A 14,440-nucleotide genomic window follows, 5' to 3' on the forward strand; every position below is an offset into this window, starting at 1 on the left:
CTCAGATCCCTGATTCCCTCAGGGATCCCCTTACCCCATCCCTGGGCATTCCCAGATCCCTGATTCCCTCAGGGATCCCCTCAGCCCATCCCTGGGCATTCCCAGATCCCTGAGGGAAGGAGGGATCCCCGAACCTCAGATCCCTGAGGGAATGGGGGATCCCCTCACCCCAGATCCCTGAGGGAATGAGGGATCCCCGAACCCCAGATCCCTGAGGGAAGGAGGGATCCTCTCACCTCATCCCTGGGCATTCCCAGATCCTTGAGGGAAGGAGGGATCCCCTCACCTCATCCCTGGGCATTCCCAGATCCTTGAGGGAAGGAGCGATCCTCACTCCATCCCGGCTGACCCCTCACCGCTCTCCCCCATGCCTGGGGTCCCCAATGGCGCCGTTCTCCCACGCCACACGGCTCCTCGACGCCCCATTGGAATAGATGCCTGTCCATCATCGTCATTGGCCAATAGAAGTCGTTATTCTCCCTAGGAGGGCGGGAGCAGCTCCGAGAGCTGGAGGGCGGGACTCCGCCTCTTACCCGCGCTTCCATTGGCTGTCTCAGCAGTTTCTGCGGTACAATTGGTTGAGACTCCTGTCAATCACATCCAAGCCTTCAGGTGGAGCGGCGGGGCTTGTTGTCTTCCCCTGTCAGCCAGGTGCCACTCCAAGCGAGACGCGGCAGTTGATTGGCTGTTTTACCCATCAATCATCCGCACCTGAGCGTCGGTTCCCACACCTCTTCCCACCGCTCCCCACCTGAGCCTTCCATTCGTCGCTTCCACACCTCTTCCCACAGCTTCTCACGGGGGTGTGGGCGCCGAGCCCCTCCTTGGCGCTCATTGGATAAACGCCCTGTCTATCGACTCGAATGCGCAATTCCATTGGTTAGAGGAGCGGCAGGCGGGACTTGTCATTGCAGTTCCCTCGCCTGATTGGCGAAGACGCTGCGAGTGGGCGGTCCCAGACGCGGAACTCGAGCTCTGATTGGACGCGGCTCTTGCCCGCTGTCAGTCAGTGCCGGCCGGGGCGGCGGCGGCGGCTCCGCGATGGCGGCGGGCGCGGGGCTCCCGGTGAGGGGAGAACGGCGCGGAGCCCCCCCGGGAGGGCGGCCGGGGGTCGCCATGGCCACGGACCGCAGGTGCGAGGGGCGGGAGGCGCCGTGAGGGAGCTGTCATTGAACAATGGAGGGCTCCCCCCTCAGGGATGAGGGCGATGGGGGGGGCGGGGCATCGCCCCCCTCAGGGGGAAAACGGAGGCGCCCCCCTCAATGGGGTGGGGGGGTTCCCGCCTTTTTTGTGTGAGGGGGTGACAGCCCTGAGGGGGTTTGGGGTGACCCCCCTTTGTGAGGGGGTTTGGGGTGACCCCTCCTGAGGGGGTTTGGGGTGACCCCTCCTGAGGGGGTTTGGGGTGACCCTTCCTGAGGGGGGTTTGGGGTCACCCCCATTTTGAGGGGTTTGGGGTGACCCCCCATTGTGAGGGGGTTTGGGGTCCCCCCCATTTTTGGGGGGGGGTTTGGGATCACCCCCATTTTCGGGGTCTTGGGGTCGTCCCATTTTTGGGGGGTTTGGGGTCACCCCCCCTTTGTGAGGGGGTTTGGGGTCACCCCAATTTTTGGGGGGGGGTTGGGATCACCCCCATTTTAGGGGATTTAGGGTCACCCCCATTTTGGGGGGCTTTGTGTTCCCCCCATTTTGGGGGTGTTTGGGATCACCCCAATTTTTGGGGGTGTTTGGGGTCACCCCAATTTTTGGGGGTGTTTGGGGTCACCCCAATTTTTGGGGTTTGGGGTCACCCCCCTTCATGAGGATTTCGGGATCACCCCAAATTTAGGGGATTATTTTGACCCCCCCCTTTGTGAGGGGATTTAGGGTCACCCTTTGTGAGGGGGTTTGGGGTCACCCCAATTTTTGGGGGGGGGTTGGGATCCCCCCCATTTTAGGGGATTTAGGGTCACCCCCATTTTGGGGGCTTTGTGTTCCCCCCATTTTGGGGGTGTTTGGGATCACCCCAATTTTTGGGGGTGTTTGGGGTCACCCCAATTTTTGGGGGTGTTTGGGGTCACCCCAATTTTTGGGGTTTGGGGTCACCCCCCTTCATGAGGATTTCGGGATCACCCCAAATTTAGGGGATTATTTTGACCCCCCCCTTTGTGAGGGGATTTAGGGTCACCCCCATTTTTGGGGGTTTGGGTCACCCCCATTTGTGGGGTTTTTTTGGGGGTCAAACTCCTCCTTTTGGGGTTTTTTGGGGGGATTTTTGGGGTTTTTTTGGGTCAAAGTCAAACTCCTCCTTTTGGGTTTTTTGGGATTTTTGGGGGGTTTTTTTGGGTCAAACTTCCCCCTTTTGGGTTTTTTGGGGGTCAAACTCTCATTTTTTGTGTTTTTGGGGTTTTTTGGGGAGGTTTTTTGTGAAAAATGTGAAATTTGGGGGGTGAAATGTGAAATTTTAGGCCCAAAAAGTCAAATTTTGGGTCAAAAAGGTCAAATTTTGGGTCAAAATGTGGGATTTTGGGGCCAAAATGTGAATTTTTGATGCCAAAATGTGAATTTTTAGTGCCAAAATGTGAATTTTTGGAGCCAAAATGTGAATTTTGGGGCTGAACCAGAGGATTTTGGGCTGCAATGTGAATTTTTGGGCCAAAATTCAGGATTTTGGGCTTAAATCTGGCATTAAATGTTGGATTTGGGTGCCAAAATGCAGGATTTTGGGGCTGCAATGTGAATTTTTGGTGCCAAATTGTGAATTTTTGGGCTGAACCAGAGGATTTTGGGGCTGCAATGTGATTTTTTGGTGCTAAAATGTGAATTTTTGATATCAAATTGTGAATTTTTGATGCCAAAATGTGAAAATGTGAATTTTTGGTGCTGCAATGTGAATTTTGGATGCTGAATGTGAATTTTTGATGCCAAATTGTGAATTTTTGCTCTGAACCAGAGGATTTTGGGCTGCAATGGGAATTTTTGACACCAAATTGTGAATTTTGGATGCCAAATTGTGAATTTTTGTGCTGAGTGTGGGTTTTTGGGGCCGCAGTGCCGGATTTTGGGGCTGCAATGTGAATATTTTTAGGCTGCAATGGGAATTTTGGATGCTAAAATGTGAATCTTTGGTGCCAAAATGTGAGTTTTTGATGCCAAATTGTGAATTTTGGATGCTGAATGTGAATTTTTGGGGCTGCAGTGCCGGATTTTGGGCAGCACTGTGGGGTTTTGAGGCTGAAGCAGAGGAATTTTTAGGCTGCAATGGGAATTTTGGATGCTAAAATGTGAATCTTTGGTGCCAAAATGTGAGTTTTTGATGCCAAATTGTGAATTTTGGATGCTGAATGTGGATTTTTGATGCCAAATTGTGAATTTTGGATGCTGAATGTGGATTTTTGATGCCAAATTGTGAATTTTTGATGCTAAAATGTGAATTTTTGGTGCCAAAATGTGAGTTTTTGATGCCAAAATGTGAATTTTTGCTGCTGAGTGTGGATTTTTGGGGCTGCAGTGCCGGATTTTGGGCAGCACTGTGGGGTTTTGAGGCTGAAGCAGAGGATTTTGGGGCTGCAATGGGAATTTTGGATGCTATGAGTGTGGGTGTTTGGGGCCGCAGTGCCGGGTTTCTCAGTGAGGTGTGTCCCCCCAGGTGAGCCCGGCCATGGCCTCTCCCCTGGGCAGCCCCGAGCCGTCCCCGGGGGTCCCGGGGGGGTCCCCGGGGGCCGAGCCCGAGACCCTGAGCCCCGACGAGCTGCAGCTGCTGGCCAAGCTCGAGGAGCAGAACCGGTGAGCAGGGGCACATCTGGGGGGTTCCAGTCTTTGTTGGGGAAAAATTGGGGTGAAAACCCATCTCCTGTGGGTGTGGGGGAATACCTCCGTTTTTGGGGGGAATATCTCCATTTTTGGGGAAAATATCTCGAATTTTGGGGTCATTTTCAGAGGAATATCTCCATTTTTGGGGTGAATATCTCAGTCTTTGGGGTGAATATCTCGATTTTTGGGGTCATTTTGGGAGGAATATCTCCTTTTTTGGGGGGAATATCTCAATTTTTGGAGTCATGTTGGGAGGAATGTCTCCTTTTTTGGGGGGAATATCTCCATTTTTGGGGAAAAGATCTCCATTTTTGGAGGGAATATCTCCATTTTTGGAGTAATTTTGGGAGGAATATCTCAATTTTTGGGGTGAGTATCTCAATTTTTAGAGTAATTTTGGGGTGAATATCTCAATTTTTGGGGAAAATATCTCAATTTTTGGGGAAAATCTCTCAATTTTTGGAGTCATTTTGGGAGGAATATCTCCATTTTTGGAGTCATTTTGGGGGAAATATCTTCATTTTGTGAGTAGTTTTCAGAGGAATATTTCCATTTTTGGAGTCATTTTGGGAGGAATATCTCCTTTTTGGGGAGAATATTTCCATTTTTGGGGGGAATATTTCCATCTTTGGGGGGGATATTTCCATTTTTGGGGGGGATATTTCCATTTTTGGGGGGGATATTTCCATTTTTTGGGGGGATATCTCCATTTTTGGAGTAATTTTGGGAGGAATTTCTCCATTTTTGGAGATCCTGCAGCTGCTGGCCAAGCTCGAGGAGCAGAACCGGTGAGCAGGGGCACATTTGGGGGGTTCCAGTCTTTGTTGGGCAAAAATTGGGGTGAAAACCCATCTCCTGTGGGTGTGGGGGAATACCTCCGTTTTTGGGGTGAATATCTCCATTTTGGAGTCATTTTGGGGAAAATATCTCAATTTTTGGAGTCATTTTGGGGTGAATATCTCAATTTTTGGGGTGAATATCTCAGTTTTTGGGGTGAATATCTCTATTTTTGGGGTCATTTTGGGGAAAATATCTCAATTTTTGGAGTCATTTTGGGAGGAATATCTCCATTTTTGGAGTCATTTTGGGGGAAATATCTTCATTTTGTGAGTAGTTTTCAGAGGAATATTTCCATTGAGTCATTTTGGGAGGAATATCTCCATTTTTGGGGTCATTTTGGGGCAAATATCTTCATTTTGTGAGTAGTTTTCAGAGGAATATTTCCATTTTTGGAGTCATTTTGGGAGGAATGTCTCCTTTTTTGGAGGGAATATTTCCATTTTGGGGGGGATATTTCCATTTTTTGGGGGGATATCTCCATTTTTGGAGTAATTTTGGGAGGAATTTCTCCATTTTTGGAGATCCTGCAGCTGCTGGCCAAGCTCGAGGAGGTCTCCTTTTTTGGGGGGAATATTTCCATTTTTGAAGCCATTTTGGGTGGAATGTCTCCATTTTTTGGGAGGAATATTTCAATTTTTGGAGTTATTGGAGCTGCTGGCCAAGCTCGAGGAGCAGAACCGGTGAGCAGGGGCACATTTGGGGGGTTCCAGTCTTTGTTGGGCAAAAATTGGGGTGAAAACCCATCTCCTGTGGGTGTGGGGGAATACCTCCGTTTTTGGGGTGAATATCTCCATTTTGGAGTCATTTTGGGGAAAATATCTCAATTTTTGGAGTCATTTTGGGGTGAATATCTCAATTTTTGGGGTGAATATCTCAATTTTTGGGGTGAATATCTCAATTTTTGGAGTCATTTTGGGGCGAATATCTCCATTTTTGGGGGAAAATTGGGGCAAAAATAGGAGTTAAAATCCATTTCCTGTGGGTTTGGGAGAATATCTCCATTTTTGGGGTCATTTGGGGGGAAATATCTGGATTTTTGGGGAAAATATCTGCGTTGTTGGAGTTGTGGCTCGCTGCCACCTGCCCTGGGCACATTTTTGGGTCAGTTCTGGGTCAGTCCCACCTCCTCTGAGCACATCTGGGTCCATCCCATCCTCTCTGAGAACATTTTTGGTCCATTTTGGGTCAGTTTTGGGTCACTTTTGGGTCAGTTTTGGGTCACTCTCTCCAGGTCAGGTTTGGGCCAATCCACCCTCTCTGGGCACCCTTTGGGTCACTCCCACCTGCCCTGGGCACATTTTGGGTCACTTTTGGGTGAGTTTTAGGTCACTCCCACCTCCTCTGGGCACCTTTTGGGTTTGTTTTGGGTCAGTTCTGGGTCAGTTCTGGGCACATTTTGGGTCACTCCCACCTGCCCTGGGCACATTTTGGGTCAATTTTGGGTCAGTTCTGGGTCATTCCCACCTCCTTTGGGCCAGTTTTGTGTCACTGCCACCTGCCCTGGGCACATTTTGGGTCAGTTCTGGGTCACTTTTGGGTCACTTTCGGGTCAGTTCTGAGTCACTTTTGGGTCAATTTTGGGTCAGTCTCCCCAGGTCAGGTTTGGGTCAATTCCACCCCTTCTGGGCAAATTTTGGGTCAATTTTGGGTCACTCTCACCTGCCCTGGGCACATTTTGGGTCAATTTTGGGTCGCTCTCACTTGCCCTGGGCACATTTTGGGTCAATTTTGTGTCACTCGCACCTGCCCTGGGCACATTTTGGGTCAGTTCTGGGTCCCTTTTGGGTCACTTTCGGGTCAGTCTCTCCAGGTCAGGTTTGGGTCAATCCCACTCTCTCTGGGCACATTTTGGGTCACTTCTGAGTTCGTGACTCCCACCTCCTCTGAGCACCTTTTGGGTCAGTTCTGGGTGAGTTTTGGGTCAGTTCTGGGTGAGTTTTGGGTGAGTTTTGGGTGGTCTTGCTCTCCCCAGGCTGCTGGAGGCCGACTCCAAGTCGATGCGCTCGGTGAACGGCTCGCGGCGCAACAGCGGCTCCTCGCTGGTGTCCAGCTCCTCGGCCTCGTCCAACCTCAGCCACCTGGAGGAGGACACCTGGATCCTCTGGGGCCGCATCGTCAACGAGTGGGACGAGTGGAGGAAGAAGAAGGAGAAGCTGCTCAAGGTGCTTTGGGGTGCAATTGTCCAATTTGTTGGGTTTTGGGGTGCGTTTGTCCGTTTTTTAGTGTTTCGGGGCGAAATTGTCCCAATTTCTTGGGGTTTTGGGGTGAATTTTTGTCCAGTTTGTTGGATGGTGGGATGGATTTGTCCAGTTTGTTGGGTTTTGGGGTGGGTTTGTCTAATGGGAGGAGTTTTGGGGTGGATTTTGTCCCATTTGTTGGGTTTTGGGGTGAAATTGTCCATTTCCTTGTGTTTTGCGGTGAAATTGTCCAATTTGTTGGGTTTTTGGGTGTGTTTGTCCATTTTTTAGTGTTTTGGGGTGAAATTGTTCAATTTTTTTGCGTTTTGGGGTGGATTTGTCCAAATTGTTGGGTTTTGGGTGGGTTTGTCCAGTGGGATGAGTTTTGGGGTGGGCTTGTCCAATTTGTGGTGTTTTGAGGTGGAATTGTCCCGATTTGTTGGGTTTTTGGGTGTGTTTGTCCATTTTTTAGTGTTTTGGGGTGAAATTGTTCAATTTTTTTGCGTTTTGGGGTGGATTTTGTCCAAATTGTTGGGTTTTGGGATGGGTTTGTCCAGTTTGTGGGGTTTTGGGTGGGTTTGTCCAGTGGGATGAGTTTTGGGATGGGTTTGTCCAATTTGTTGGCTTTTGGGGTGAAATTGTCCCAGTTTCTTGTGTTTTGAGGTGGATTTCTCCAATTTGTTGTGTTTTGGGGTGGGTTTGTCCAATTTGTTGGCTTTTGGGGTTAAATTGTCCTGATTTGTTGTGTTTTGGGGTGGATTTGCCCAGTGGGGCAGGTTTTGAGATGGATTTCTCCAATTTCTTGTGTTTTGGGGTAGATTTTTGTCCAGTTTGTTGTGTTTTGGGATAGATTTGTCGAACTGGATGAATTTTTGAAGGGAGTTGTCCCAAAACGTCGTTTTTCGAGATGGGTTTGTCCAGTGGGGCAGGATTTGTCCAACTGGAAGAGTTTTGGGATGGATTTATCCAGTTTGTTGGGTTTTGGGATGGATTTGTCCCCAAGGGTGGATTTTTTGGGATGGATTTCTCCAATTTGTTCTGTTTTAGGATGGATTTATCCAGTTTGTTGTGTTTTGGGATAGGTTTGTCTAATTTCTTGTGTTTCGGGGTGGGTTTGTCCATTTCCTTGTGTTTTGGGGTGAAATTCTCCCAATTTGTTGGGTTTTGAGGTGGATTTGTCCAGTTTGTTCAGTTTTGGGATGGATTTCTCCAGTTTGTTCCATTTTAGGATGGAATTGTCCAGTTTGTTCCATTTTGGGATGGATTTCTCCAATTTGTTCCATTTTAGGATGGATTTGTCCAATTTGCTCAGTTTTGGGATGGATTTCTCCAGTTTGTTCCATTTTAGGATGGAATTGTCCAGTTTGTTCCATTTTGGGATGGATTTCTCCAATTTGTTCCATTTTAGGATGGATTTGTCCAATTTGCTCAGTTTTGGGATGGATTTCTCCAGTTTGTTCCATTTGGGGTGGATTTGTCCAATTTGCTCAGTTTTGGGATGGATTTGTCCAGGAGGAGGACACAGCTTGGGTCCTGCTTTGACCTCCCCACCTTCTGACCACGTTTGGGGTCACCCTGACCCCACTGTCCCCAGTGTCCCCACTGACCCCACTGTCCCCAGTGTCCCCAGTGTCCCCAGGAGCTGATCCGGAAGGGATCCCGCGCCACTTCCAGGCCATCGTGTGGAGCAGTAGATTTGGGGACAATGACTTTGGGGTGACATTGAGGGTCTCATTTAGGTTTTGGGGTGACATTAGCAGCAGATTTGGGGACAATGACTTTGGGGACAATGGGATGACTTTGGGGTGACATTTGGGGTCTCTCTGTCCCCCCAGGAGCTGATCCGGAAGGGGATCCCGCACCACTTCCGGGCCATCGTGTGGGGCAGCAGACCTGGGGTCAATGACTTTGGGGTGACATTGAGGGTCTCATTTAGGTTTTGGGGTGACATTTGGGGTCACTCTGTGTCCCCCCAGGAGCTGATCCGGAAGGGGATCCCGCACCACTTCCGGGCCATCGTGTGGCAGCTGCTGTGCCCTGGGGCAGCAGATCTGGGGACAATGACTTTGGGGTCACACTTGGGGTGACATTTGGGGTCTGTGTCCCCCCAGGAGCTGATCCAGAAGGGGATCCCGCACCACTTCCGGGCCATCATGTGGAGCAGCACGTTTGGGGACAATGACTTTGGGGTGACATTGAGGGTCTCATTTAGGTTTTGGGGTGACATTTGGGGTCTGTGTCCCCCCAGGAGCTGATCCGGAAGGGGATCCCGCACCACTTCCGGGCCATCGTGTGGCAGCTGCTGTGCAGCGCGGCCGAGCTGCCGCTCAAGGCGCAGTACTCGGAGCTGCTGCGCATGAGCTCGCCCTGCGAGCGCCTGATCCGCCGCGACATCGCCCGCACCTACCCCGAGCACGACTTCTTCAAGGGCCAGGACAGCCTGGGCCAGGAGGTGCTCTTCAACGTCATGAAGGTGACAGCCTGGGGACACTGCCGGGGGTGGCACTGGGACAGGGACAGGGCCAGGAGGTGCTCTTCAACGTCATGGAGGTGACAGCCTGGGGACACCTGGGACATGGATTTGGGGTGGCACTGGGACAGGGACAGGGCCAGGAGGTGCTCTTCAGCATCATGGAGGTGACAACCTGGGGACACTGCCGGGGGTGGCACTGGGACAGGGACAGGGCCAGGAGGTGCTCTTCAACATCATGAAGGTGACATGGCCTTGGGGGGACAGCTGGGGGTGGCACTGGGACAGGGACAGGGACAGGAGGTGCTCTTCAACGTCATGGAGGTGACAGCCTGGGGACACTTGGGACATGGGTTTGGGGTGGCACTGGGACAGGGATTTGGGGTGTGACAGGAGGTGCTCTTCAACGTCATGAAGGGGACAGCCTGGGGACACTGCCGGGGGTGGCCCTGGGACAGGGATCTGAGGTGGGACAGGGACAGAGGTGCTCTTCAACGTCATGAAGATGACAGCCTGGGGACACTGCCGGGGGTGGCCCTGGGACAGGGATCTGAGGTGGGACAGGGACAGAGGTGCTCTTCAACGTCATGAAGATGACAGCCTGGGGACACTGCCGGGGGTGGCCCTGGGACAGGGATCTGAGGTGGGACAGGGACAGAGGTGCTCTTCAACGTCATGAAGATGACAGCCTGGGGACACTGCCGGGGGTGGCCCTGGGACAGGGATCTGAGGTGGGACAGGGACAGAGGTGCTCTTCAACGTCATGAAGATGACAGCCTGGGGACACTGCCGGGGGTGGCCCTGGGACAGGGATCTGAGGTGGGACAGGGACAGAGGTGCTCTTCAACGTCATGAAGATGACAGCCTGGGGACACTGCCGGGGGTGGCCCTGGGACAGGGATCTGAGGTGGGACAGGGACAGAGGTGCTCTTCAACGTCATGAAGATGACAGCCTGGGGACACTGCCGGGGGTGGCCCTGGGACAGGGATCTGAGGTGGGACAGGAAACGTTCTTCAACGTCACGGAGGTGACACCGATTTGGGGGCCTCCACTGCTGGCATGGGAATGCGGAGGCCTCAGGAGAGGTTGGGGCCACCCCAAACTCACTTTTGGTTCCATCCCAGACTCATTTTTGGGGGATTTGGTCTCCAGCCCAAATTCTGAGGGATTTGGTTCCATCCCAAGCCCATTTTTTAAAGGGTTTGGTTCCACCTCAAATTTGGATAGATTTGGTTCCTCTCCAAATTTGGATGGATTTGGTTCCACCTCAAATTTGGATGGATTTGGTTCCACCTCAAATTTGGATGGATTTGGTTCCTCTCCAAATTTTGACGGATTTGCTCCCATCCCAAATTTGGATGGATTTGGTTCCTCTCCAAATTTGGATGGATTTGCTCCCATCCCAAATTTGGATGGATTTGGTTCCTCTCCAAATTTTGACGGTTTTGCTCCCATCCCAAATTTGGATGGATTTGGTTCCTCTCCAAATTTGGATGGATTTGCTCCCATCCCAAATTTGGATGGATTTGGTTCCTCTCCAAATTTGGATGGATTTGGTTCCTCTCCAAATTTGGATGGATTCGCTCCCATCCCAAATTTTGATGGATTTGGTTCCACCTCAAATTTTGATGGATTCGCTCCCATCCCAAATTTGGATGGATTTGGTTCCTCTCCAAATTTTGACGGATTCGCTCCCATCCCAAATTTGGATGGATTTGGTTCCTCTCCAAATTTTGACGGATTCGCTCCCATCCCAAATTTGGATGGATTTGGTCCCACCCCAAACTGATTCCTGTGGGTTTGGGTTCCATCCCAAACTCCTGCAACCACCGATGTTCCCCACATTCCCTCATTTTTCCCATCAATTGGGATTTCCAACCCAAACCTTGACGTTTTTTGGGATCTAAACCCAACTTTTCAGCCGCATCCCAATCCTGGGATCCCAAAAAATCCCAATTTCCGTCCGTGGTCAGGGCTTCCCTTCCAAGGAATGTCCAGAGCAGGGGTTGTGACCCCAAATCCATGGAATTTTTGGGGATTTTTCCCGTTTTTCCAGGCCTATTCGCTGGTGGATCGGGAGGTCGGGTACTGCCAGGGCAGCGCCTTCATCGTGGGACTGCTGCTGATGCAGGTGGGAATTTGGGGGATTTTTGGGAATTCTGGGAGTTTTGTGGGAATTCTGGAGGTTTTCATGGAATCTCAGAATTCTGGGAAATTCAGAATTCCCAAAAGTTTCTGGGAATTTCAAGGCTTTGATGGGAATTCCAGGGGGCCTTGTGGGAATTCCGGGGAATCTCAGAATTCCCAAACTTTTCTGGGAATTTCAAGGCTTTGATGGGAATTCCAGGTGGCTTGTGGGAATTCCAGGGGGTTTTGTAGGAATTCTGGGGGTTTGTGGGAATCTCAGAATTCCCAAACTTTTCTGGGAATTTCAGGGGGTTTTGTGGGAATTTTGTTGGTTTTTGTGGGAATTCCAGGGGGTTTGTGGGAATTTTGTTGGTTTTTGTGGGAATTCCGGTGATTTTTGTGGGAATTTTGGTGGTTTTTGTGGGAATTCCAGGGGGTCTTGTGGGAATTCCGGGGAATCTCAGAATTCTGGGAAATTCAGAATTCCCAAAAGTTTCTGGGACATTTCAGGGCTCTGATGGGAATTCCAGGATTTTGATGGGAATTCCTGGGTTTTTGGTGGGAATTCCTGGTTGGTTTTTTTTTTGGGAATTCTGGGCTTTTCCCTCCACAGATGCCAGAGGAGAAGACGTTCAGCGTTCGGTGGGAATTCTGTCAGTTCCTTGGGAATTATGGGAGTTTTGATGGGAATTCCTGGGGTTTTTTTGGAGGAATTCTGGGCTTTTCCTGCCACAGATGCCAGAGGAGGAGGCGTTCAGCATTCCATGGGAATTCCTGGGATTTTGACAGAAATTCCATCAGTTCCATGGGAATTACAGGGTTTTTTGCTGGGAATTCCAGGATTTTGCTGGGAACTCCTGAGTTTTTGCTGGGAATTCCAGGGATTCTGATGGGAATTCCCTTTTTTTTTTTGGAACCCCGGTGTTTTCCCTCCCCAGTTGCCAGAGGAGGAGGCGTTAAGCATTCCATGGGAATTCCTGGGATTTTGACAGAAATTCCATCAGTTCCATGGGAATTACAGGGTTTTTTGCTGGGAATTCCAGGATTTTGCTGGGAACTCCCTTCGTGCGCCTCATGCAGGAGTACCGGCTGCGCGAGCTCTTCAAGCCCAGCATGGCCGAGCTGGGGCTCTGCATCTACCAGTTCGAGTTCCTGCTGCAGGTGGGGACAGGGACAGGGACAGTCCCCAAATTCCCGCTTTTGTCCCTCGTCCAGATCCCGAATTCCCATTTTTGTCCAGCCCCAAAATCCCATTTCTGTCCGACCCCAAATTCCCATTTTTGTCCCTGGATCCAACCCCGAATTCCCATTTTTGTCCAGCCCCAAAATCCCATTTTTGTCTGACCCCAAATTCCCATTTTTGTCCCTGAACCAACCCCGAATTCCCATTTTTGTCCATTTCCAAATTCCCATTTTTGTCCCGAATTCAACCCTGAATTCCCCTTTTTGTCTCACTCCAAATCCCATTTTCGTCCAAACACAAATTCCCATTTTTGTCCCTGAATCCATCCCCATATTCCTGGTTTTGTCCCTGAATCCTACCCTGAATTCCCATTTTTGTCCAACTCCAAATTCCTGTTTTTGTCCAACTCCAAATTCCCATTTTTGTCTCACCCCAAATTCCCAGTTTTGTCCCTGAATCCTACCCTGAATTCCCATTTTTGTCTGACCCCAAATTCCCATTTTCCCCCCAAATCCCACCCAAAATTCCTATTTTTCTCCCCGAATCCAACTCCAAATTCCCATTTTTGTCTGACCCCAAATTCCCATTTTCCCCCCAAATCCCACCCAAAATTCCTATTTTTCTCCCCGAATCCAACTCCAAATTCCCATTTTTCTTCCTGAATCCAAACCCAAATTCCCATTTTTCTCCCTGAATCCGACCCCAAATTCCTGTTTTTGTCCAACCCAAAATTCCCATTTTTGTCCCAAATCCAACCCTGAATTCCCGTTTTTGTCTCACCCCAAATCCCATTTTTGTCCGAACCCAAATTCCCATTTTTGTCCCTGAATCCAACCCCAAATTCCTGGTTTTGTCCCTGAATTCCCATTTTTGTCTGACCCCAAGTTCCCATTTTTCCCCCCAAATCCCACCCAAAATTCCCATTTTTCTCCCCAAATCCAACTCCAAATTCCCATTTTTCTCCCCAAATTCCCATTTTTCTTCCCAAATCCATCCCCGAGTTCCCATTTTTTCGAATCCCAACTTCCCGTTTTTCTCCCTGAGCCCAATGCCGAGTTCCCATTTTTATCTGACCCCAAACTCCCATTTTTCTCCCCAAATCCCACCCAAAATTCCCATTTTTCTCCCCAAATCCAACCCCAAACTCCCGTTTTTCTCCCCAAATCCAACCCCGAATTCCCGTTTTTCTCTGACCCCAAACTCCCGTTTTTCTCCCCAATTCCCGTTGTCCCGCAGGAGCAGCTGCCGGAGCTGAACGTGCACTTCCGCTCGCAGAGCTTCCTCACCTCCATGTACGCCTCGTCCTGGTTCCTCACGCTCTTCCTCACCACCTTCCCCCTGCCCGTGGCCACGCGCGTCTTCGACATCTTCATGTACGAGGTAGCCCAAAATCGGCCTCTTCCACCCCAAAATCTGGGGCTGGGGGGAAAAAAAATCCCTCAAAAATGGGTTGGGTTTGAGGAAATCCCTCAAAAATGGGTTGGGTTTGAGGAAATCCCTCAAAAATGGGTTTGAGTTTGGCCAAGTCCCTCGAAGACGAGTTTGTGGTAGAACCAAATCCAAGAAAGATGGGTTTGGGATGGATCAAACTCCTCAAAAATGGGTTGGGTTTGACTAAATCCTTCAAAAGGGAAAAAATCCCTCAAAAATGGGTTTGGGGTGGATCAAACTCCTCAAAAAATGTGTTGGGTTTGACCAAATCCTTCAAAAATGGGTTTGGGTTTGACCAAATCACTCAAAAATGGGTTGGGTTTGACCAAATTCTTCAAAAATGGGTTTGGGGTGGTTCAAAATCCCCAAGAACAGGTTTGAGGTGGATCAAATCCTCAAAAATGGGTTTGTGTTTGACCAAA

At 50.0% G+C, this 14,440-nt stretch overlaps 1 protein-coding gene across 1 annotated transcript; it reads left to right on the forward strand.

The window, feature by feature from the left end:
• Positions 1 to 1,031: 1,031 nt before the first annotated feature.
• Positions 1,032 to 13,967, forward strand: LOC121341374 (EVI5-like protein; the record flags this gene model as incomplete). Its single annotated transcript, XM_041414823.1, has 8 exons — positions 1,032 to 1,133; positions 3,626 to 3,762; positions 6,602 to 6,791; positions 9,055 to 9,279; positions 11,334 to 11,408; positions 12,140 to 12,165; positions 12,466 to 12,565; positions 13,824 to 13,967. Coding segments are annotated over exons 2-8 (885 nt in total), but the record flags the coding sequence as incomplete, so codon positions are not given.
• Between the last annotated feature and the right edge of the window lie 473 nt (positions 13,968 to 14,440).

Source organism: Onychostruthus taczanowskii, unplaced genomic scaffold (assembly GCF_017590055.1).
Source record: "Onychostruthus taczanowskii isolate IOZ18803 unplaced genomic scaffold, ASM1759005v1 scaffold479, whole genome shotgun sequence".
NCBI lineage: Eukaryota > Metazoa > Chordata > Aves > Passeriformes > Passeridae > Onychostruthus > Onychostruthus taczanowskii.